Genomic DNA, 26,001 nt, shown 5'->3' with positions numbered 1-26,001 from the left:
GCAACGCCTCTAGTAATATAGAAAATTTCAGGTAGCACAAAATGGAAAAAGTATATAACAGGCATACAAAGCTGCATTTGCTCAAAATACACAACCAATAGCTATACAGGAAAAACAAGAACATCAGTGACACTATTTATGAAGGCGTCAACAAACGTGCGCTGTATTGGAGAATTAGATAAATAGTTCCAATCGGTATTCGCTCTACGGAAGTAACTGCACTTAAAACAATGCATTAGAGCTTGATGAGACTTGTTTCGCACTAATTGCATGCTGGTAGTAAAAATACTTACGCCGCCAACGCTGTTTAGATGTTTCCGACATTCTATAGCTGCAAGTGACACTCTTTATGATTGGTGATATGAACAATGTATGTTGGGCAAACTTTTGACTGAAGCGCCCACCAACCTCTATATCTATTATTGTTATATATCACAGTAACAAAATGCACTCACTGGGTTTTTTATAGGCTACAGCAGGCTTTCTATACAACACTTTCTTGCCGTAATATTGCATGCTTGCGTTCCAGCGGTTCCGCTCCGCTTGTACTCCAAGGTTGTCAATGCAAGCTGTAGCCATTTGCGGCGAATTAGACTGAAGAAATACGTGAGGGCAAAGCCAAACACGATATATGTCCCTCTGCAACACCGCTTACGCCGCCCAGGTCTGCTACAAGAAGACGGTCGTATGAAGCGTAAAATGGACACCACCGCTCGGCTTAAGCTACTACATACCCCACAAAAGGACTCTGCAGAATAATTGGAAAGTTTGTTCAGGCCACATATTTCCCACAAGGTCGCTCAGACAAAAAGTGAAGTTAAAATTATTGATGCATTTCTTTGGAATATTGTGCGACTAATGATCCATTACCAGAAACAGATGTAAAACATCGCTGTTCGCAGCATTTGAATACACATATAAGATTTGAATTGCTTTATTTTTAGTGCGCATACCGTTGAGATATCACAAGTTCTAGTTTCTATGTAAACAAACACATCGTCACAAACAGGAGCAGAGTAGCGAAAAACAGATAAGTGTGCGTAGCTACGTTCGCCACACCCTTCGACTCAAGATCACGTTGTTGGATTATTGCTCTTCGTTCTTCACTTTGCTCTGACACTGCTGGCAAGTTATTGTTGCCTGACTCGGTAAGCAACGTTTGCGCAATCGCTACAGTGTATAATCTTGTTACAGTTACACCATCGGCACTCGTTGCAAGGCTGCTATGGACTGTGACGTTTTCATCTTCTGTTTCTTGGTGTGCGTGAATCTTGCTCGAATCTGAGGCCAGGAGCAGAGATTCGTTCGTTCTGTTCCATGTATTCGGTGTAGTCGAGTCCAGCGATACGTTCAATCCGGAAGAAATGTGCGGGGTTTCAGCCTTCCGTACTGGTCTTTCGGTGGTGAGCTCTTGTTCAGTCAAAGCGGTGGTAAACAACTTGGTTCCCCTCTGGTCGCCCACAGTGCTCTGTGCGTGGCATGGTTCGCAGTGCGTCATTCTCGCTTCCGATGTCACTGGGTGTAACCGCGGCACAGAGGTTAGTTTCGGTATGTTGCTAGACTCTCTCTGAGTTTCCCTGTTCCTCTCAACATAATCAAACACATCGCGGCGCTTATTTATTTTATTTGTAAGGATGGTTATGAGCTTTGCTGTTGTGCGTGCAGTGCTGCCTATGAGGACTGCGTCGTCCGTCAAACTCGTCTTTGCAGGAGACCGAAAGTGGTCAGACATCGCTACATATTTATCAGTACCAGTAGTACCACTCGACGCGGGTGGATATGTGACTAATGTAGCTGAAGATACAGCTTTTATAAGATGAAATCCTTCATTTATTCCATGACCTATACGCTTAAAATTCTCATCTTCATCTTTCGTTGTTGACTCTGCTGTGTGTCCGCTTTCCTTGGCCCTTTCATTTACATCGTCTACAGTGCTGAAAGCTGTTGTAACGCTGCTGCTGTCAAAATGCACTGATTTCCGTTTCATTGTGGACATTGCTCTTGTGTTTGTACTAGTAAAGGGGTTTGTGATGGTACTCGCAGGTTTCCTGGTCGTCGTTGCGATATGCATAGAATATAATGTTGACGTAATGAAAAAAGGATCCGCTTTTGTTCCTGTCCCGATGTTGCGTTCACTAGGGTTCTCTGCCGAACAAGGAGCATCAGTGTTTGGCGGACGAAATGGGCCACCGCTGCTGACCTGTTGAATCGGTGACGTCATCGAAGGCGAGGGACTAGCTGCATTTGAGAAATCACCCTGTCCGGAGAAATAGTCTGTTTCGTTGCAGCTCATGTGGCTCAAAAACGCTTCTAGCAGGCTCCAGGCTGCTTTCGTGGCGTTGAATTCATCCCTTATGCGAGACTCAACTTGTGTTCCTTTTTTGTAGCTTTCTACCAGGCACTCCCACATTCTGACCCGGTAGAATCTGCGACACAAGAAATAAATTTATTTCATTTAATCAACCTGCCGACTAATACAGAGCGCACTCTCTCCTGAAACGCATGCGTAGAAAATACGCGCATTATGTAAACTTTGTTAATGGGGTGAGAGAACTGGAACTTCGCTTGGAACGTGATCCTAGGTGGCAAAACACATTATTAATAAATAGGAACAGAATGCTTTTTTATAAGGAAAATAAATTGAAGATACCAGCTCGGCAAAGATATGTCAATAATTCTCGAACATAGCAAATCGAGATGAGGGTGAGGGGGAATATAAGTTGTTGTTTCAGACTCACTGAATGCACCGCAGGTAGCGAAACTGCGCGTAAGCGTCGCTCTTTTTGTAGGTAAATCAATGAGCTCGTGAACCATCTAAGTAGCATAGACTCTGAAAGACTGATAAGCGAGTAGGTATGAGCTGGGAAAGCAGCTACTGTGGAGCGTTGTACACAAGATGAAGTTTAACGAGTGCAGACAGATGGTTCTTTTTACTTCAGACTGTGTTTCCACAACCTAATTACAAATAATGGATACCTGAAATAAGGCCATGGAATGACACGAGCACTCAGTTCAACCCGCTGATATAAAGCGGTTGAAATGTTTCGTTCGCCGCAGCCTAAACACACCTAAATGTCATCCCGCCCTCAAGACCACTGGATACACCTCCTCTGAGAAAAGGAACTAGTTGGCATTTTACAGGTTTAATTTTGATCTTGTTAATTTTTGATAGTGCATTATTTTTGCTTCGTGGAATAGTTGATATGATCGTGCGATACTCTTCGGGCTTAAATTCGGATGTGTGCTCTTCATGTTTTCATCACGTTGACATTAAATCACTCCAGTAATGTAGTGCTATCCCTTTAACATAGCGTCACCTACAAAACATATACTCCCCACGTGGTTTACAAAATTCAAAACGTCAATTTAGAAAACTTCCTCAAAGCTTCTATATCGGCCATAAGTCACTCAAGGCAGCACTGCTTCGTTCCGATCATTACGGTGCGTATACAGAGCTCGCGCATGAATATTCTAATGTAACGGCGTGTCTAAAATAGCTGAGCATCTCACCCGTGACAATGTGTTCTTCAGACTTCCCTCGCGCCTATCAAAGCACAAACATTATTAGCTCGCCATGCGTGCTGCTGACCTATGGTTGTTTTTCAGTTCTCTTCAGATCATACCATCCATGCTAGAACGTGCGCATAGCGCGACCACCGAGAAAAATTAAAGGGAACCCAAGAAGACTACAAAGGAAAGCGAAAATGCCCAGCGCTGTGTTGTGCACTTATCGCTGTTTTCCTGTTTTCGGTCAATGACTATTTCATGTCTGAATTACGCCATCTAGCACACAATGTTACACATTCCCAGTGTATATTCAGAGGTATTGCCCACTGCCATTCTATCAGAGCTAGAATTACAGTCTAATTTCATTTTGTTCAATGTTGGCAGAAGACATGAAGATGTGCTGACATTGGAGTCGTTTTATTTGTTATCGCCTGTATTTATTGAGAACGCCTGCAAGATCAACGTAGAAGTGCGATTGAGTTATTGGGAAATAAAGGCCTGGAAGATGCAAGGGACGGGATGATGTGAATTGTATTCTACAGATCTCAAAATTTTAAGATTGGACATGCGCTCGCCATGTTGGCTGTTGTTACACCTAAATGATCGCTCAATAGACGATTCTGCACACCTGAAACAGACATTGACATTTATATTGAAGACACACTGTGTAAAATGCTACTGTTTGCTTATATTGCACTGGAAAAATATAAGAGTTTATATTTTTGTGGGCACCACTCAGGCGGCCCTGGACGACCAAGTTCGCAAGTTTCCAATGAGAGATGAGTATGCTTCACACCGTTCTTTCATCTTCATCCTCATCTTCAAGCATCTTCATTCCTGCTGGACAGCCCAGCAGACTGGCAATTCCTAACTTCTTTCGTAATGTTTCCTTTTCTTCATATTTTGAAACTGCAATTTCTAATACATTTGTTTACTGCATGGCAAAAATTATATAGATAAATGGCGGATCCCAAGCACGGTTATGTTCATAATGCGAGAGCATTGAAGCAACCAATATCGTCAAAGCCGTTGTTTTTTCACTCAGGTGATACAAACCCTTCAGTTTGGAGAGAGGACTGGGGGTTAGGAGTGGAAGACGGATAGAAATCTTCAGTGAAAAAAGGAATGGGTGAGGAGAGAGAATTATGAGAGAGTACAGCTGCGATGCAGAGTACGACCCATTTGCAGAGCTATTTCAGGCTGGGAGTCAGGATGACAGCGCATGCGTTCATGGCACTGAAGCACTCTCTCTGGATTCCAAGGAGGTACAGTCTACGGGGCTTCTCGAAGCGGAGAGGCATGCAATTCTCAACGAATGGTGCCTGCTTATGGTGCAGAAGAAACGCGAATCCACCGATCCTTAGATGATAGACAAACTGCAAACTTAACTCGAAGCAGATCGTTGAAGCCACAATGAAGACCATGCTAACCAAGCTCATGAGCTGAAGGGACGACAAGAAGCCGAATTGAAGTCGAAGCGGGCAGCCCGACAAAAGGAATCTTTTGCTCTCACCAAATGGCTTGTGTTTAGTTTGCAGATAGAGTACCTTATCGCTTTCGTCCCCATAACTTTTATACTTGATGCTTATAACTGTTTGCTAAATACATACAAATGCCGCAATAATGTTTCAGCTAATATAGCCCCGAATCTCAGCTGCGATTTTGTTGAAGTGTGCAATTATCGCATCTGTTTTGAGCACTCCATATTATTCTCTCCTAGGCAGTCCTCGTGATGAAGAAAGCGGAACGTAAGGCACTTCGAGTACTATGTCTTCAAGATTGGTAAGAAAAGAACGAATTGCTTAAATGCACAACCAGAGAAATTATATTCACGATAATATTAACTGAAGACTTATATGCTCTACAGCAGCTTTTCACAGCTTCTTTCTTTAATTGCTGCTACTCCAAGAAGTGTTCACTTAACTAAGCACTCGCCTTCCAAATGTAATCGCTCAGGCTAAGAGCGCATTTTCAGTGGTTAGTAGTGTAGCTGTGCTTTTACAGTATCCACTTAGAGTCGCAAATAAACGCATGCACTGACGGGTACGATGGGACAGGAATTTCGGCTTACCTGCAATCTTGCGGACGTCCACCAGAGAACAGCAAGCCCACTCTTGTCGCGCTCACTACGGCAGTGCAGTTTGTGAACTTCTCTAGATCCCATAATTGGAAGGTAGCAAACAAATCTGGCGAAAAGGAACAATTCATAACTTTTGTAATGCACGTTAGCGATTAAAGCACATATATTACAATATCCATAAATTGGGAGCTTAGCTCTTTTAAGTGTGTGTGTGCGCGATGGGGGGGGGGGGGGAGAGCGGGTGTCTTGAAATCAACCGAAACAGGGAACGCCATTCAATCACAGCTGCATATTTTTTGCAGATTTTTGCATTTAATGGTTTGGTGCGCGTTGTGGGGTAAAATGTCCAAAGTGACTTAAACTATGAGAGACGCCATAGTGAATGCTGTGGAATGTTTGACCACCTGACGAGCACTGACATCGCAAAATGCACGGGCGCCTTGTTGTTCGCATCCATCGAAAAGCAACCGCCATAGTCGAGCGCCCTACCAATGCACCACCACTGCGGGGTGCCATTAATGATATATTGTACCTATCTGTTGTTCATACACGCAGCAAAACGATACCCGCTTTGTAATTGAAAAAAGACGCCAATAAAATTCCAATCCTTCGCGAAGAAATGATGATAATTTAAAGAAAAGATGATAATTTAAAGAAAAGCAAAATATCAGTTATACGACAATGCGTGACATATTAGCACTATTGACGCTTTGGTACTTCGCTTCAAGGAACTGGTGCGTGGTGATCGCCGACCGTCACTAGCACCCCCCAGTGTGGCTGCCTAGTAATACCGATTAATCTATCGACCACGTCGTCCTTCGTAGACAGTTATAAATTAGATTGCACGTAAAGCTCCTACGGTGCAAGAAACGCCTATATCCGTTGCCCACGCAGTGGCATTTTGAGGCAGTTTACTAGAGGAGACTAACTCGCTCGATGGCGCCCGACAGTACCGCTCGCACATATGCCAGGATGCGCATGCGTTTCTCCTGAATCTCGAACCAGACGAGGCATTGCTTGATGACGCAGCCCGAGAAGTAGTGAAACAGCGATGCAGTTGCGCCAGCGGCGAAAGGGGAAGCCGCGTTTTTGATAATGCTGTATACGACTGTAGATTATTGATATGGTAGTACATGCTGTTAGTGATCATGGGCTTGAGAAACGGTCGTATATTTTTTCTGTAAATCACTACGAATTTTCAGACAGAATCGTGTGTCCGCACCTGTATATTGAATTTTGTACAAAAAATTCAAAAAACGCATTTTAGTTAGACTTCCAACCAGAACGTTTGTTCCGATGCAAAAGGGATACACTCCGCTGTTCCCACTAAAATGTGGCAGGGTTCTGTTGACGTTAAAGCTAACAGTGACGCCATCTATGAGACGATATGAGCTTAAATAGGAAACCAGGTGTTTGTTTCCCTTTTCATCTCGGGTAGCAATTCAAGTCAATATTTTCAAAACACCAACTGATTGCAAGTGCCTCGACGTAATAAAATAGACTAACTTTGTCGCTCCTACCAACGTAATTAATCATGTTCTAGCCTGAATTATGCGTATGAATAATGTCGATGAATCTTCGATCCCTCCAATACTCTTTCCTTAATATTGGTGTTACTATTTCGAAATATAAGATCATCATGTCAGGTCATAGCAACGTTTAAACGTACCTGTACTGCTTAGAAAACTTAGCAAACTACCTCGAGGCTTCCTTGCGCTCTGTAGACAGAAAAAGTTTTGAGGTAAGGGGAACATGGTGACTGACTTTATTAAGAAGGACATTGGCAGAGCTAAGCATACATGGATGTGAAACTGCACACCGCAGTTTGCGTACAGCCAATAAAGGTTAGGGGCAGCTTCTGCATTGGCAAAACTATATACAAGGTGCTCTGATACAGCACCATTTATTTCGGCTTTTCCTCCGTACACACTGGCAGCCCTTTCCAAATGACCTGCTTCTTTTGGTTTTGGTCATCACTGACCTTCGTGAGGAACATACGACATGTGTGATCTAGTAAAAAACTCCGCCGGATCTTATCCTTGAGAATATGCTCACGAAGGCCAAACCATCCCTGCATTTGTGATTGATGATCGTTTGCTGTCATTCAGAAATATTTCGCCACTGTAATCAAACCTGAATCTTTTTTCGTAGTCAATACAAATGGTGTCTTGTGCTATTACGATGAGGTATTGTAATGCCAGCAGAACGCGGTTTAAGTGCGAGGCACCGGCGCAAAAGACTTTTGTCAACACTGGAAAAATGGCAGTACGCCCAGCTCTTTTGAATTTGTGGTTCAGGCTTATTATATACCGGCAAAGTCTCCGCTGACCATGGCTGCGCACACTTAAGAAAGTGGCTGACAGACAGGAGAGCGCAGTTGGTTAGGCTATTGCTTAAATGTAAACAGAAAGGGAAATTAGGAATTATTTATGTTAAAAAAAAGATGGATTTGATTCTACAAATATGCAAACCAAGTGTAATGAAAGGTACTAGATGTGCATAAAGCCAGAACTTTGCCTTCAAATTGAAAGAAAACAATGTATTTAACAATGCAGCTAATACTGATAACTTTGTACTTAGCAATATAACAGCATTAGAAGCCAACGCATTCTTATATTTCCATGCGACTCGTTTCGCGACATATTTTAGAGGATCACTTAGTGGATGGAGGTGGGTATTTTGCAGATATGTTTAGTGTTCCATGTCCGACAACCTCCACCACTATGCTCGTTATCTCCACTTTATCATGCAGATTAAGAATGTTTTGTAATCCAGCATTTTTAGAAAACTACACACATGGTAACGGCCATATTTATCCTGTATACTGCCGCACCCCGTGCTGTTATTAGTGAAGTGTTGAAAAGTTCGCAAACGAAGGCCGTTTGTTACGCTGACAATGTTAAGAACTTGAAAACAAATTTCGATCCTAAACACGTAATAGCCGTCGTTCAAATTGCATCACCTCTTCTCTCATTATAACTGCAAAAGTGGTGCAAAGGTGCAAGGTTGGCGATCTTCAGCGACCCGACCTTCATTTACCTTTTATCAGAGACATGTCGGTTTCGCAGAGCGCTTTCAGTGCAGCGTTGTTGGCATTCCGGAAGCGATCGAGGCTCTCCTGCTCGTGTTGAGAGCACGCCTCACTTTTGTTATCCTTCCAACATTGGCTGGCATTACGCCTGGTGAAGAGACAAAAATTATTATCACAAATATTAATATGAAACCAGACAAAGTTTCCACGACAGCCTGAATAAAAAAATAATCGTGGCAATGCAACGTCAAACGCAAAATATATGTCATAAATTAAAGAGAAGTCACAGCAATGGTTGAAAATGCGGGCATTGACACCCGTAGGGTTCATGAAGTATGATATAAGTGTTGAGACAGAACATCCTAACAGATACACGCAGCGATGATCGCAGCGTCTTTTGTGGACAAAGTGAAGCAACTGCGCCGCCAGGAACAAAACAATGTACGAGCTATCTCACGGCCACACAGCCGGATGATAACGCGCGACGCCTGTTTCAGTGTGCTTGGCCAACTTGGGCCGCAGTAACGCTGACTATAGCTTTTTTTTTTTCATCCGGGAACTAGACGTGGCGCGCTGTTGCGGTTGTGAAGGGCAAGGACGACCCTACGACGTAGTTAACGAACAGGAGAGCATTAAAATACCACGTGAGAGTTTGGGTTACGTTATCAAGTGATCGGGTATGAGCATTTGAAAAGGATATATAAGGCGCGAGAATGAGCTGCTCCGCGAAGAAACATCTTGTGGTTACAAGGACAAGAACAGAAGCCTCTCTCAACCAAGCATCCGACTGAGTTTTCAACTGCGAACTTGCACTGTAGTGACCTCCTTAATCGTTTGTGCAATATACTGTCAAAAATAATAAGGCTATCCTCATCTCTTCTCATGCTAACGACATACTAATTACCCTCTGTTGCGCAGTACCGGTGGTACAAATTCCGCCGAGAAGGTTATGGCGGCAGCCGACGAGACCTAGCAGCAGGAGTAAGCGTATTTTATAATTTGCCACTGCAGCCTTGTGTATGTTTAAAGCGTTAGCTCTGCTGCTACTATTCCTGGAGGCCAAATGACGCCATCTTGTGACCCCTAACGAACTAACGCAGGTATTAGTCATGTATGCCATAGACGTCGGATGAGTAGTCCCCTCCCATGTCGCCATATGTGCGAAATATCGATATGCAGTCCGTTCTGTTCTCAGCAGCAGACAGACGAGCCAGTGGCAGCAACTCAAAAAGCCGTTATTCCGAGAAAGCAGCGCTTTTTTATAGGTAACGCTGCAACGAGCGCCAGCACACGTCATCGGTGCGCAATCTTATCACAACCCGTGGCCGGTACGGAACATTCCTTACTTCTTAAATTAAACCTGCACACGTTTCTTTCCGCGATTACAATTGGAGACTTGATAGCGATCCGGTGGCCGTCTTGTGCGATTACTTCTTCACGGAGGGGCCTCTTTGGGGGACGCTATGGTTGTAGCCGTAGTGATGTTTGAGGGCTGCGCTGCTGTCTGTTCTGCCTCAAGCTGCGATGCCGGGTGCCCTCTTGAAGTGAGGTCACCTAAACGTCCGTCCTCAAGCTGTTCCGCAGTAAGACCGCTAACCAAAGAGTCACCAGAGGGTTCACTTTCTGTGGGTGTGGCTGGAACGTCCTGCTGACAACGGGTAATTGGAGGAGGTACTGCTTCTTTCGCGACGTCCGGGTGGATTGATGTCTTTGGCCCAGAAGCCCATCTGGGTCTCATATGGTCGATATGCACAAAACGAAAATTATCTCTGGGGTGCTCTTCATGTAGCACTGCTAACACTGCGTTTCAAAGTTCATCTGGAATGATGAATCACTGGCCCCACGTGACGCAGCCTTGGTCGTACGATAGTTCGTTTCGACGAACGTAAAAGGGCCGAAGCTTATCATCGTAGCGCGCGGGCCAGCCAGATAAGGTGAACTGCACGAATTTGCACGAATGCGGTCCCTTTTATTTGCACCAGCCACTTGGCTCACGGTAAGAGGCGTTTAATAAAAGACTGCAAGGTATTCTTTAGTGTCGTCTTCCTTCTTGACTGGAAGTGGCAGTCTTGAAAGTGTGTCGGCAACTTTCATGTTTTTGCCGTTTCGGTACCGTGAAGCGTGTACTGATAAGATGCTAAGGTGATAGCTGAACGCTGAATTCTCGCTGCACCCAGAAACAGAAATGGCTTATCTGATGCCAAAATGCTAATTAGCGGTTGTTGGTCTCTATACAGCGTGAACTTGCGTCCATATAGGTATCTATGAAACCTCCCTAAACCGAATGTTATAGACAGAGTTTCCTTCTCGCCTTGAGCGTAGTTACTTTCAGCTCCGTTCAGAGTTCTGTAAGAAAAGGCGATGAGCCTCTCTGACCCATCGGGCCTGACGTGAAAAATTACGGCCCCAAGACCATAGGCGGATGAGTCGCAGCTTAACCCGGTTGCCTTTTTCACGTCGTAAAAGGTTAGAACTTCGCTGTCGATGAGGCGCTGCTTAGATTCCACAAAGGATCTTGAACATGCGTCCGTCCCTAACCAATTCTTGTCCTTTTTTAGTAGGTCGTACATTGGCACAGCAACTGTAGCTAAGTCTTTGATGAATTTAGCGTAGAAATTCAGTACACCCAGGAAGGCTCGCAGTTCAGTTATGTTGCTTGGCTGAGGTGCTTCCATGATTGCTTTTATCTTTGTCGCAGTTTGAAAAATGTCATCTGCTGTCACTTTGTGCCCACGATAAACAACAGACTGCTTGAAGAAATCACATTTTTTTTTACTGTGATATTGTGCTTTGCTAGTGTTTCAAGCACCTTTTTCATGGTTTCCTGACAGAGGTCTATGTTGTCACCTACGACGATGACGTCGTTGATATAGCGGCCCACTTTTGGAATTCCTTTTAAAACTCCACCTATTAATGACTGAAAGATAGCGGGGGCACTAGAGATTCCATACAGAAGCCGCTGAAACTGGAATAGTCCGAGATGCGTGTTCGCAGTTAACAACGCTTTGCTTTCCTCAGCAAGTGGCACTTGTTGATAGGCTTGCGATAGATTCAGGACGCAGAAGATCTTGCCTCCGGCAAACATATCGAATACAAATCTTCTGGCAATGACAAAGGTTAATGGTCCGTTTTCAGAACAGGATTAACCGTGACATTGTAGTCGCAGCATAATCGTAATCCTGCGCGCCTTTCTTCGCAACCACCACCAGACGCGTTGCCCAATCGCTTTTCATGACTCTCTTCAGTATTCCGGCTTGCTCAAGCTTTTCCAATTTTTTGTCACTTCCTCTTTTACGGCAAACGGTACTGGCCGTGCTTTTGCAAAGACTGGTAGAGGCTCTCTTACGAAGATGCGAGCTTCGTAGTTTTTGACGATCCCTGGGGTGCTTTTGAAAACTTCGGAATACCTCTTCCGTAGGGCCTTCTACCCTCTGCTCCAGTGGTCTATCCGAGGATATGGTGTACACTGTTTTGCACTTTATCTTTACATTTTATAGCCAGTCTCTGTCCATGAGAGCGGGAATCGACGCTCTGTTCTTTTGCGCTATCATAACGGGCAAAGTGATTTCGCTTCCTTCCTGGTCTAGCAAAACGTTTGCCTTTCCAAGTACGTTCAGCTTTTCCCCCGGTGTAAGTGCGCAACGACACATATGTTGGCACGGATTTTCCATGCGGAAAACGTTGCCTGTACAAACTCTCTGCTACGATCGTGGCCGCTGCACCCGTGTCAATTATCATAGAAACAGTCTTTCCTTCAATGTTGAGGTCTACGCTGTAGCCCCTTGAATGTTTGCCTGAGTAAAACACAGTATGACAGCCCAATTCTTCGCATTCGTCGTGCGTGGTGTCGACGTATCTGACATTTGTTTTAACTCCTTTCTTGCAGACGGCTTGCAAGTGCCCCTTTTTGTTACAATTTCGGCAAGTGTAGTTCCGATACAAACATTTATTTGCCGCATGACGCTTTCTGCAATGCTAGCAAGCACTACGCAGCTCTTAATCTTTCTTATCTTTCGACCGTGCAACTGCCTTCGATTTGTTTGCCTTATCACGGTCTCGTTCATCGCGAATGGCCTTCACGCTGGGCAGTTTTCCGTCAAGCTCATACATTTGCTTCACCTGTTGCGCAGCTAGTTGTCTAGCGCCAATTTGCATGCCAGCTTGAATGTCAGGTCTGCTTACGCAAAAAGAGCGCGTTGCGTTTCTTCGTCACGCAAAGCAGCTACCAGTCTGTCCCTTAGGGCATCATTTAGAAACGCGCCGAAATTGCAATCTCTTGCAAGGTGCTTCAGTTCAGTGATGAAACATTTGACACTTTCATTTTCATGCTGCATTCGGCGATTAAATTTACAACGCTCTGCAATGATTGATTGAACTGGGCTGAAATGAGGTTCTAAAAGCTGTTTAATTTCACCAAAGGTCTTCCAAGACGGCAATTAGGGCATCAATATTTTCTTAACTCTTCATATGCTTCCGCTCCGAGTACATTGAGAAACAACTTTAGTTTCTTGTCTTCAGGGACATCATTTATGTCTACGTAGTTTTCAAATCATTCAAAATACGAGCGTATGCTGTCAATTTTCGGGTTGAATTCTGTCATCCTGCCGCGCTTAGGGCCATGGCCTGGTTCTGCCATAATGAGCAAACTTCACTTATCTGTTGAGCTGATTTCCTCGATGCGCCTTGTCCGTAGTGCCGTTTCCCGTTCTCTTGCTCCAACTCGCTGCTGACGTTCATGCAAGGGCTCCGTGATGCCTTGCGCTGCTCTGGGCCGTAGAGGAAATATTGGCTGCAAGGGCTCTGTGTCGCCTTGCACCGGGGACGGTTCGCCCTAGTGACTGCTGCTGGCCGGCAGCGCCAGCACGCTGGATCCGATCCTCGTCGCCAGATGTTCTATTCTCAGCAGCAGACAGACGAGCCAGTGGCAGCAACGCAAAAAGCCTTTATTACGAGAAAGAAGCGCTCTTTTATAGGTAACGCTGCAACGAGCGCCAGCACATTTCATCGGTGTGCAATCTTGTCACAACCCCTGGCCGGTACGGAACACAGTCTAATTCGGCTATGGCGAGCATTATCGTGACCCCTAAATTTAGCCCGGGTCTTCACCGAATTTGGCCCACGTTGCCCCCTACTTTTCACCTAGGCCGAGTTCGACCACAATTGATGTGCAGCCTACAGCGAAGTTGATGGTGATCTACAAATACATGACGAGAATCGCAATACATGCCAAAAGAAATCGATCATCACTTCCAATTTCGAGAATGCCGTGCAAGGATTAAACTGTCTGCAAAATTATTAATTGCGCAAATCATAACGAATTGATAGGCACTACCCAGTGGTCAAGAGCGCTGTAGCAATGATTTTGTTCTCTTCAAACCTGCCAATCCTCATAACAACGCGCCTTCGGCAAAGCGGCCAGGCATATTTTTACTTTGATAACATTTAATATTAACATACATAGGAACTGCTGCAGTGTAGGATTGCTTTTATTGCCAGTATATTTTCTAACAATAGCGAACAAAATTGCAGTTCTCTCTTTTTTCATGCACCCTGCAAAACTTATACGGTCACTACTGAAGCTGCATTAGGAGAATCATCAGCGCTGACGCGACGTTGTTGGCTCATATTCAACGACTTTCTGCGTCTTCTAACTCCACTAAGATCCGACCGCCACTGTTCAACCTCCGATGCTACCACTCAACAATGAGTAATTTTTTGGAGTCAGGCACCGGTGTCTCGCGGCATTCAGGGTTCACGTTGACGCAGCCTTCTGATTGGCTGGATGCGTGACGTCACAAAACTACTGAAGTCACTGGTACTAATGTAACATACACGTGACGTCACCTAATTTGGTCCGCCATTGACTTATGACATCACATAACTCATGACATATGACTTAAGACAATGACAATGTTTCAGTAATGTAATCAAACCACTGACGTCAAGCCTATACTCGGAAGTAGCTTTTTATTTTTTGTTGATTGTAATAATTGGGCGTACTTATACTGCCGCTGTGGTCGCTTTTCTAAGCGCCCTATGACGTCCTTACGATGGACAACGATAATAACTAAATTTTGCTCACGAGCTTCCTGGTGCGATAGCAAACAGGTGAAGGATTATGGGTGCCGTCGGAGCGGAAATAGTAGCCTATGCAGCTGCGGAACTGGTTCTGTGCCGAAAATGACAAGAATTACGAGAGTGTACTGTCCGCGCTCCCCGCCGGACGTATTTGTATTGCACAAGCAATACTAAGCCAAGTTTCAGCCTGTCACGTAAACCTGACCGGTAGTCAAATTTATCCTTTAGAGAGACTGCAAATGGTGCCCCTTTTCAAGCCGTCGGGCAAACCCGGTCGGTAGCCACGCTGCGAGGCAGATGGTGCGTCGTTGCCATAGCACCACGAGCGACGGCAGAGGGACCCCCACTTCAAGCCGTCAGGTAAATCCGGTCGGTAGCCATGCCGCGCCGCAGATGGCGCGTCTTTGCCATATAAACAAGAGCGACCGCAGATGCCCTCCCCCCCCCCCCCCACCCCCGCCTTCAAGGCGTCGGTTAAACCTGTTCGATAGCCATGCCGCGCTGCAGCCTAAACATACCGCACTACACTTGGCTACACTAGATGCTGAACCTTAGCGTAGCCATGCAGTATTGCCTACGCAACCTACCGGGTTTACCTAAAGCTGAACATCAGCTATGTTTTTAAACCCAATTTTTCGCCATTTGGACGTCTGTTTGCGACGCTACAGGGTCAATGACTTCAGGGACATCCACGCTACCATTTCTGTGCTCTACGGCATCGCAGCATCGATGGCTAAATTAATTACCTATGGGCTGTAACCGTGAACAGCGTGGAAGCCACGAAGAAGCTGGCAGCTTTCACGGAGCTTCGGTGATCCTGAGGAGCAGCAGTTTAAGCAGCGTTTGTATTGGATGTTGCACAGGATAGCCAAAGAAGACACCCGCTTTGCTTTCGGGGCTTTCGGGAGCGTGACCGAGTTGAAGCGGGAGAAATGGCGTGTCGACGTGGTTAAAGAAAAAGGGTCCATCACGAGAACACTAACGTTCAAGTTGAAACCGGGTATGCCGTTGGAATATATGTGCCAGCAGATAGGATAGCCGACGAGTTGAATCTCCTAGTGGTGCCTGGAAGATTGGTGTAATGTCTGATTTGCCATGCCACAAGTCACGTTCAAAACGACTGCAAGGTACCCAGGTGCACCATGTGCAGGCGCTATGGGCAAGCAGACTAGGACTGCGGCCGTACCTATGCGTCGGCAACCTAGGTAGGATCGAAGGTGGATAGGGAGGAGCTGATGGATGCCGCTGAGGTTGAGGACGCAGCGAGGAATACAGACGATTCGGACAAACCGGTTGGTTCGCTGGACGTCGGAAATTCCAGCGACAACGCCTCCTCTTCCGAAAGACCATCTTTCCAGCCACTAACGAAGGACCCACCCCAGCCAAGCGAGGCCGCCTCAATTGACGTGACGAGCCTGCCAGCAGCCAAGATGTTGGCGCAAAGTAAGCGGCAGAGAGTCACCAGCACAGCAGTGATGGCTCTACGTGCACCATTGCCGCATTCGAAAACGTCCCCATGCTGACACCAGCACCGACGATGACAAGCGGGAGCGTCCAGCATCTAAGAACCGAAAGCAAAGGTGTCTCAAACAAGGCGGTCTACATTGTGAACGCGACCGAACGCCACCAATGAGAAGCGTTCCGGTTGCGGTGGCAAGGCTCATCCCTTTTTAGGGTCAGGCGGATGACACCGGCGACGGCGGCGGCGTCAACCACACGTTAGACATTGAAGGTGAGCACCATACTCCCGCCTTCTCTTGTTATGTTAAAATAGTTCCGCAGCTGAGTTGAAAGTCGACAATCTAAATGTAAGCGTTCTGGGGAGAAGAGGGAGCAAGTCTAGCTTTATTCCCTTTTGACGGAGCATAACGTATATATACTGGCTGTGCAGGAGACGAAACTTGATGCCGATGAAGAAATCGGGAGCATAGTGCAACGCTTCCCAGCTAGATTTTCCGCCGTCTTTGGCCATATGCTGCAGGCAGATCGGCTGGCTTTGCTTTCTTGTTAAGACGTTGCAGGGCCTGGAGCTTCATGGTTCATCATTTGTGCGTGGCGGGGAAAATGTGCGTTTCTTTACTTTCCGCTAAACGGCACAGAGTGGCAGGTTGTCTGCATGTACCCCTTTAATGTGGTTGACGACAGTTCTGAGGATTTTTAATATGTTCAAGGGGCCTTTTTGCAGACAGACAGCTTATAGTCATGGACGATTTCAATTGTGTGCTTAGCGTGTGTGACACGACAAGCAGCCGGGGTTTAAGGGCAAAAGTACAGAAGTATTTTGCGAAGAAGTGAAAACAGTAACCTTTAGTATATGGCGTAGTGTCTCGAAGGAGCTCGGGCTGTGAAGTATACGAGATTCGAGGGCTGTAGCCATGCTCGGCTGGACCGTGTTTCTACATCCGTCGGGACCTACCCGAAGTGTAATAGTTGTGAAGTAGAGCGGTATCATTTTCAGATGAATGCTTAGTTAAATGCTTCATAGGATTGGTAAAACGAAGAAATCCATTTTCGTGGGAAACATAGAAATTCATTACTAATCTTCTGCAGGATGAACTTTATAGCCGTAGAATCATAGAAAAATTGGAAAAGTAGACCCCAGGTATAACATGCACATATGGAACAGTCGGTGTGGTATAAAGAAACCTCTAAAATTATAGCAATAAACAGGGCTACATACATAGGGTTTGAAGAGAAGAAAAATACAGAGAGATGAATCTAAATGCACTGCTTGTTAAGTTGCTTCAACAGTGATCTCGAGCACCTGGGAAATGGATGGAAGATATAATTAAAATAAAAAAATATATGAATTATTGAAAAAGAACGTTAAATCGGAGAGCTTTAGGGGGGGGGGGGGGGCAAGGGAAGGTGAGACGCCATGTAAGTGAGCACTAAAGTTTCAAAAAGCAAACGAGAAAATAAAGCTTATCAACAAAATTGCTAAGTGTTGATTTATTTATTAATATCAAAAACAGAAGGAAAAGATGTTTGCAAGCTCCGGTGTCTGCTGTGTAATATATAGAGTAGCTGAAGATGAGTTGCGGAAATATTTGGGTAGCAACAAAGCGGCTGAGGAAATCCAGAGGTTAGTGGCAGGAAGAAAGGACAGGGTAACATGAAAATTAAAATCAAGGTATATACAAAATATGATAGGTCAGGACTTAATCGGATGGCATCGGCAACGTTCAAGCAGCTTTTTACGCATATTATCAAGCGTTTTCTGCGTCGCATACCGTATACACTGCATACAATTGTATGCAGTTAACGTTAACGTTTGAAGATAAGTTTCTGGAGGTGATAACGCGCCTGGAAAACGAAGTAAGAGATAGATTAGAAATGGACATCAGTGAAACAGAAATAGAGAAGACAACTGGCCGTATAAACCCTGTAATTCAAAGGTACCAAATGGGTTCAGCATAGGGTTTAAAAACACTTATACCACGAAATTTCCCATGTTTGGAACGTGATCTTCAGTGAAGCTTACAATGCAAATGCATTTCCTCCATCATATGCGTCATCCTACACGGTAGTGAGTCCTAAAATTGATCGAATAAAAATTACGACTGGATGCGTTTACAGATCTGATCCGTAGTGCTTACAAATGCTGAATATAATATTTGTATGAACGTATTCGAAAGAAGGTTGCATTCGGTGATTAAGACATAGATGGTTCCCACCGGACGTTTAGTATAGAAGGAGGGTCGATTTTCAAACTTTGTAAGGGGAGAAGTGTTCTTGATTGTTATGATGGACTGGGATGGGTAAGCAGCCATGTTCTAGATCGTCGTCGAAAAAAGAATTTGATTGCGTCGTTCACTAAATTTAGTTTTTCGTTCTTGATTACCTGAATATCGGCTCAGTTATCTGCAAGGGCGTGACCCTGGCGTATCGATACTGCAGACTGGATTGATGGCAAACAAGAGTACGGGGCACCAGTTAGCGTGAAGCGATCGGTGCGGCGGAGCTGTGCCGTCAGCCTTCTTAAGTTTTGTTTTTACGCTAACACTCTTTGCATGGAAATGATGAAAAACTGCAATACTAATGGGTTTGAGTTACAGACAGCCACAGTGAACCTACTGGCGTACGAAGACGACGCTGCTCTTTTTACAGTTGAGAGCGAAAGCATAATTGAGGCTTTCAATTGTGTCAGTGACTTCTCTCAAGTTACCGGTAGTGGAGTTTGGTTTGGTTTGGTTTGTGGGGTTTAACATCCCAAAGCGACTGAGGCTATCAGAAACGCCATAGTGGAGGACTCCGGAAATTTCGACCACCTGAGGATATTTAATGTGCGCTGGAGTGAGCTGGACCAATTGCCTTAGGCTTTGGCATGGACGGTGCCCATCGAAGCCGGATGGCTTTGTCGATACGGCGTCGGCAAATATCCAGACCAAGTACGTAGGCATCGAGCTGGGCAGTTTCCTTTAAAATGAGTAATATCGAAAGGGCAGATAATAAGAGATAGATGAAAGAACAGAGAAGTGGAAAGGCACCAACGTATTGATTTTCGCGAGCGCTACTGTACCTATTTTTTTTACCATCGGGAAGCTTTGGTACGTAACGCAAGTACTGAATTGTTGGCATGTAAAGAGGCAGAATCTTCATAGGGTGTTTGCCGTCTTAGTTGGGGATTCAGAATGGGAACGCTGAAGCAGGACGAACCTTTTCCAAAGGGTTAAAGATGGTGGCCTCAGGCTCGGACAGCTTTGTAGCAAGCAATAACTACATTTGCCACTTTCTCGCCATTTGGCCGTGCCTGTCCGTGCCTGTCCGGCGCCTGTCCGAAGACCGAAGAAAGAAGAAGAGAAGGAAAAAGAAGAAGGAGAAGAAGAAGTCGTGGGAGGCAGTAGCTGGCCGCTGACATGGCAGAGCACTAAGTGGATGTAGGGTTTCCTGACATTCAGTTTGGCAGGAGCTGCCAACTCGGGCCTCTCCTTTCATGTGGTAGGGTGATATCCGAATCAACCTACCTACCAAGAATGTTGCATTCACGTTATCCCTAGGTCGCGCATGCACGTTCATACGGTTGGGTTAAAGCGGGGCTTTATATGTTGGCTGTTATCTTATGCTATCGCGTCATCGCAAAGGTGGGAGTGAAAACAGAACGAGGTGCAATAGTGGAGGCCTTCGAACTACTGCGTGATAGAGGATTTAGTCTCATCACACGGTAGTGCTCAGAAGTGGCCCCTATGACATAAAGCGGAAACCATAAACTACTATGTGCAAAACAAATGTCTTTATTTTCAAGTCAAACCTAGCGTAGCCATGCAAATAGCTCTAGCGTAACTCTAGGTTTAACCGCAAACTAAACCAAAGCTATTTTTTATGCCAGGTGGGCAAAAGATTGTTTTTTTTTTTGCGACATATGCTATCCTTTGTTGCACATCGCCTGCCTAGTTAGGCTGCTGCGCCTCTTGCCGAAATCTGTTGTCTCCACCGAAGTAGCGTGTGAGATATTCGGTTATTACACGTACGTTGTCGAAAGTGTCAGATTTCTTTCGGCGCGTTTCTTAATAGAATATTTGGTCGGTGTAAAGTGGAGAAAGCTTAACCGCGATTTCTGTGATATCGTTTTCCCAGAACCCTTGTCATCATCATCGTCATCATCATCATCAGCGTGATTATACCCACTGCAGGGCGCAGGCCTCTCCCATATTTCTCCACTTAACCCGGTTCTGTGCTAGCTGCATCCACTTGACCCCTGGCAACTTCTTAACCTCATCCGCCCACCTAACTTTCTGCCGCCTCTGCTACGCTTTCCTTCCCTTGGAATCCAGTTTGTTACCCTCAGCGACCATCGGTTATCCTCTCTTCGCACTACATGTCCTGCCCATGTCCATTTCTTCTTCTTAATCTCTACTAGAATGTCGGTAACTTGAGTTATTTCGCTGACCCACTCTGCACGCTCTCTATCTCTTAATGTTACCCCTACCATTTTTCGTTCCATAGCCCTCTGGGTTGTCCTCAACTTAAGTAGAACTCTCTTGGTTAGCCTCCACGTTTCAGCCCCATAGGTGAGTACAGGCAAGATGCAACTACTGTATACTTTCCTCTTGACCGATACCGGTAAGCTGCTAGTCATAATCTGCGAGTGCTTTCCAAATGCGCTCCATTCCAATCGTATTCTTCTTGTTATTTCCTTTTCGTGGTCCGGATCTGCGGTTACTACCTGTCCTAAGTAGACATATTCGCCTACTACTTCCAGTATTTCGCTACCTAAAGTAAACTGCTGTTCCTTCCCGAGGCTGTTGAACATTACCTTAGTCTTCTGCATATTGATTTTCAAGCCTACCTTTCTACTTTTCCTGTCTAGGTCATCAATCATTATTTGCAGTTCATCCCCCGAGTTGCTTAGCAAGGCAATGTCATCAGCAAATCGCAGATTACTGAGGTATTCTCCATCTACCCTTATCCCTAACTGCTCCCATTACAAGTCTCTGAATACTTCCTCTAAACAAGCTGTGAATAGTATTGGGGAGATTGTGTCTCCTTGCCTAAAACCTTTCTTTATGGGAATTTTGTTACTTTCTTTATGCAGAACTATGGTTGCTGTGCTGTGTGTTTACCCCCTGATTTCGCAATGCCTGCATCACCACCGAGGTTTCAACTGAGCCAAATGCTTTTTCGTAATCAATGAATGCTATGTATAAGGGCTGGTTATATTCCGAGCATTTTTCTATCACCTGATTGATGGTATGAATATGATCGATAGTAGAGTACCGTTTCCGAAACCCTGCTTGATCCTTTGCTTGATTGCAGTCTAAGGTTGTCCTGATTCTATTAGCGATTACCTTAGTAAATACCTTAAACGTAACAGACATGAAGCTGATTGGTCTGTAATTTTTAAGGTCTTTAGAGTCCCCTTTCTTGTGAATGAGGATAATGTTTGCATTCTTCCATGGCTCCGGTACCGTCGATGACACCAGGTACTGCGTATACAGGGTGGCCAGGTTTTCTAGCACGATATCCCCCCCGTCCTTCAGCAAATCTGTAGTTATCTGATCCTCTCCAGCTGATTTCCCCTTTTCATAGTTTCTAGTGCTTTCTTGACCTCGTCCTTCGTCACTGGTGGAACGTATGACTGTTTCTCCCTACCGCCAATCTCATTACGGTCCTGACTACTTTGGCTACTGTAGAGATCTGTATAAAACTCCTCGGCTACTTTGACTATCTTTTCCATATTAGTGATGACGTTGCCCGCCTTGTCCCTTATCGCATACATCTGGTTTTTGCCTATGCCCAATTTCTTCTTTACCGCTTTAAGGCTTCCCCCGTTCTTTACAGCATGCTCAATTTTCTCCATGTTATAGTTCCTAATATCGGCCACCTTGCGCTTATTGATTAGCTTTGATATCTCGGCCAATTCGATCTGGTCTGTTGTATTGGAAGCTCCGGTATCCTCTCTAACTATCCTACCGCCTACTTCTACCGCGAACTCAGTAATGATATCTCTGAAATTATTGTTCCTTGCCTCTAGGGTAATGTCGCTATCCTCAGTTAGAGCTGAAAACCTACTCTGTAGTGAGATCCTGAACTCTTCTGCCCTCCCCCTCACCGCTAATTCGTTGATGGGTTTCTTTCTTACTAATCTGTTGCGTTCCTTCTTCAGATTTAGGCTAATTCGGGATCTCACCATCATGTGGTCACTGCATCGCACTTTCCCGATTACGTCTACATCTTGCATAATGGCGGGGGTTGAACACATTACGAAGTCGATTTCATTTTTAGTCTCTCCGTTAGCACTTTTCCATGTCCATTTCCGGTTCTTCCGTTTGCTGAAGAAGGTATTCATGATTCGTAAGTTATTGCGCTCTGCAAACTCAACTAGTAACTCCCCCCTGCTATTCCTAGAACCAATGCCATAGTCACCTACTGCCTTGTCTCCTGCCTGTTTTTTCCCTACCTTGGCATTGAAATCGCCCATTAGTGCAGTATACTGCGTCTTTACTTTTCGCATTGTCGATTCTACATCTTCATAGAAGCTTTCAACTGCCTGGTCATCATAACTACATGTAGGTGCATAGGCCTGTACAACCTTCAATTTATACCGCTTATTAAGCCTAATTGCGATGCCTGCAACCCTCTCATTAATACTATAGAATTCATCTACATTACCTGCTATATACTTATTGACAAGGAAACCTACTCCTAGTTGTCGCCTCTCTGGTAAGCCTCGATAACACAGTACATGCCCATCTTTCAGTACAGTATATGCCTCATTCGGCCTCCTAACCTCACTAAGCCCTATAACATCCGATTTCATGCCCTGTAGTTCCTCTAACAGCACTGCTAAGCTAGCTTCACTAGCTAGAGTTCTAGCATTAAACGTTGCCAGGGTCAGTTTCCAATGGCGGCCTGTCCAGCGGAGCCAGGCTCTTTTAGCACCCCCTGCTGTGTCACAGGTCTGACCGCCGCTGTGGTCAGTTGTTCCGCAGCCGCTGGTGACTGAGGGCCGGGTTTTTGATGGAGCTTATCATAGGAGGTTGCGGCCAATTGCTGCACCAGGGTGGGCAACTCCTGTTCTAGTGAGGGAGTGCGTTGCCGGAGGTGTTCACCGGCATCAGGTCGCACCCCAAACCTGTTTATGCAATTCCATCAACATGCGGATTTTTTTTTCTTTCATCCGGTGGAGAATTGCGCGGCACCGGGATTTGAGCCCTGATCATCTTGCATGCTAGGCGGATGTTCTACCGCTACGCCACCGCTGCACCTAAAAATGCGGTGCTCGAACATAAATAAACAATATAGAAACTTTTGACAATGATCACTGCATATGGAAATAGTGGCCCCCCTCAGGCCAAACATCGTAGAGCACGCACCCCCACCGTAAATATTTGGACGCAATCCGCACTAAAAGAGCCGCAAAAGAAGCAGATACGCTCTGTTTGTTATCTGGACACAAAATATATGTAAGAACGTCAGGACGGCATGCGAGGGGGATGTTCTACCGCTACGCCACCGCTGCACCTCTTGCTGCACCACCGTGCCACCGCAGAACCCTTGTACACCGCCCAATACAGTAGAGGCCCGCGCAGAGATTTCTTGAAGAGAGCTGAAAAAACGCAGGGCCGCCAGGAGCTAAGATCTCTTTTTTTAAATGACCTAACGGAACGTTATCAGTAAAAAGAATTTTGGAGGATATATATTTTTCTACCGTTTGAGAAGCCATTGTCTAATCGGCAAGAAACCGAAAGCAATAAAGCATGCATTTTTACATTGTTGGGAGGGGAATTATTTCTGGGACGTTGTGCAATTGGGATCAAAGAACTCTTCTCGGCTAGATTCGCATGGCATTCGGTATTTAAGTATAGATAATGAGGATGAGGTACCATTTGGTGTAATCATACTTCTGGGTTCCACTCTTTATGGGACTCTAAAATGCAGGCTATCACTCTGACAGGGATGCAAGACCTGCCCGAATTTATTTACGAGACAGTATGCATTGGTTGTTTGACATACAAAAAGCGCCTGCAGAACCTCCCGACTGGCTCTCAAGAATAGAGCCCTTTATGTCATTGAATGACACGAAGAGAGCCTAACATTGGCTGATATTGATACCCTATATGTACTCTACATAGTCATGTGCTCTTCATGTTGTAATTGGGGTTTCCTTTTGTAAAATACGGTGTCACAAACCCAGGCAATAAAGCTCAGCGTAGAGTAGTGTTTAGCGTGCTTGGCTGTTAGTTCGAGGGGTTGTGTTTCATCTACAAGCGTGGACAGGATTTTTTTCTATAAGTTTCAATTTGAAGGGTGTGATCTGGTCGCAGTTCCCGCTCATACGAAGCATGAGGTAAGAGGACGTCGCGAGAGGAACACTTTCTGGCGAAACGTTGTGCGGACACAACATAGCTTAATAAGGCTCTGGCCTTAATAAACTTGACGTCGATTGGTTACCAGCGTAGCACCAAGCAATGATCCCGCTTCTTTGCACTAACGGCAAACGCTGCTCTCTCTTGTCGCGTAATCTATTCATTTTTTTGTTTAATTCCCATTGGTTCATGGCACGACCCCACAAAAACGTGATACGGCAGAAAACGAAGCTCAGATGGCCTGCGAGGTTTCTCGGCAACCGGGCGAAGTAGCAGCACACTTCAGACTGTCAAGGCCCTATACGCTTTTAATCGACCAAGACGGGCGCCTCGTGCTATTGCTCCGCATTGAAGACAGCGCACTTTACAGTGCACTATAATACGCGGCTGCATAAGTTGCGCGTCGCGAGCACCGCCTCTTTGTCATCTAAGAAGCGGCTGCCGTGCTACGTACGAACTCGCACGGCAGAGCACGCAGATATGTTTCCGGTGTTGTCGTATCGCGCGAGTCTCTATAGCACCGTGAGCTCTGTAGCAGAAGCCTAACAAGTTCGCAGCTTATTCAGCTGTGTTGCTATATTGATAGCCATTGATCGGGACGCGCAAATTCACAAATTGCTGCCGCTAACCTAATCTTGTAGCGTGCTCAGCGCAGTTCTCGAACTCGTCTCGAACCCGGCAACTGCTGTCAAGAGTGTCAGGCATTTATCGGATCCGCACCGAGAAACTCAATCGTGGCCGACATTCTTCACCTTTAAATATATGTAAATACAAAACTCACTTCGAGCAGAGCGCACGCGAGAGCCGTCCTGTGGTCTTATTCATACGTTTTGTTACTTCTAGCATGTGACGTAGCTCCCAATCAAGAAGCCCCGTGTAAATGTAGGTAAAGCCTCAATGCAGCTCATCGTAGCTGAGATTTTTCTCCATGCCATTCCTGCCGAATTTATTGGATTTTCCTTCTGCCGTGAAAGTCAGTGCGATCTAATTAGGCCACCAGAAATAAGAGAGCAGGTGGCTGTGCTTCCAGCTTGGTTACTTCCAACATAATTAAAAATACTCTATCCCCGCTTTAAAAAAAAGATAGATTTTAAATGGGCATACCTGCATATCTCACGAAAGAAAGCGTTGTCATCGCTGTAGGAAGCCGTTTTGTTTTGTTGTTTGTCGGTAAACCTTTTGGGTATCCAGCGCACCTGTCTTTCGAGACACTTGACTATATTGTCGAAGTCGCATTCCGTGTTACCCTCCTCGCTCGTGGATCCACGTGGAGCAGCGGTGCCTAAAAGGGAATTCCATTTGTTATTCCTTTGTCATAAACATCTGTCAACAATTTTTATTGTTAAAAGAGATGAAATTTGCTTATGCTGTTATGCATTTATTTCAGATAGATGAGGTTCCGACTGTCAGCATAGTTGCAAAAAAAAAAAAGATAGAGCAGCACATAAAAACTCAGTCCCAGTCTAACTCTGCCAGCTATTAAGGAAACGGCGAGA

At 45.3% G+C, this 26,001-nt stretch overlaps 1 protein-coding gene across 1 annotated transcript; it reads right to left on the bottom strand.

Moving 5' to 3' along the window:
* Positions 1-918: 918 nt before the first annotated feature.
* On the bottom strand, positions 919-25,781 carry LOC146200548 (uncharacterized). The gene is made up of 5 exons (XM_084595557.1): positions 25,610-25,781; positions 8,627-8,766; positions 5,579-5,693; positions 2,201-2,426; positions 919-1,515 (listed from the first exon to the last, which is right to left on the bottom strand). Exons 2-5 carry the CDS (start codon positions 8,640-8,642, stop codon positions 1,513-1,515), a joined length of 360 nt encoding a protein of 119 aa, XP_084451683.1. The 5' UTR covers positions 8,643-8,766; positions 25,610-25,781; the 3' UTR covers positions 919-1,512.
* Between the last annotated feature and the right edge of the window lie 220 nt (positions 25,782-26,001).

Source organism: Amblyomma maculatum, chromosome 2 (assembly GCF_055883805.1).
Source record: "Amblyomma maculatum isolate TAMU_Amacu chromosome 2, ASM5588380v1, whole genome shotgun sequence".
Classification (NCBI taxonomy): domain Eukaryota; kingdom Metazoa; phylum Arthropoda; class Arachnida; order Ixodida; family Ixodidae; genus Amblyomma; species Amblyomma maculatum.
The sequence above is the reverse complement of the archived record's forward strand: the minus strand, read 5'-3'. Positions and strand labels throughout refer to the sequence as shown.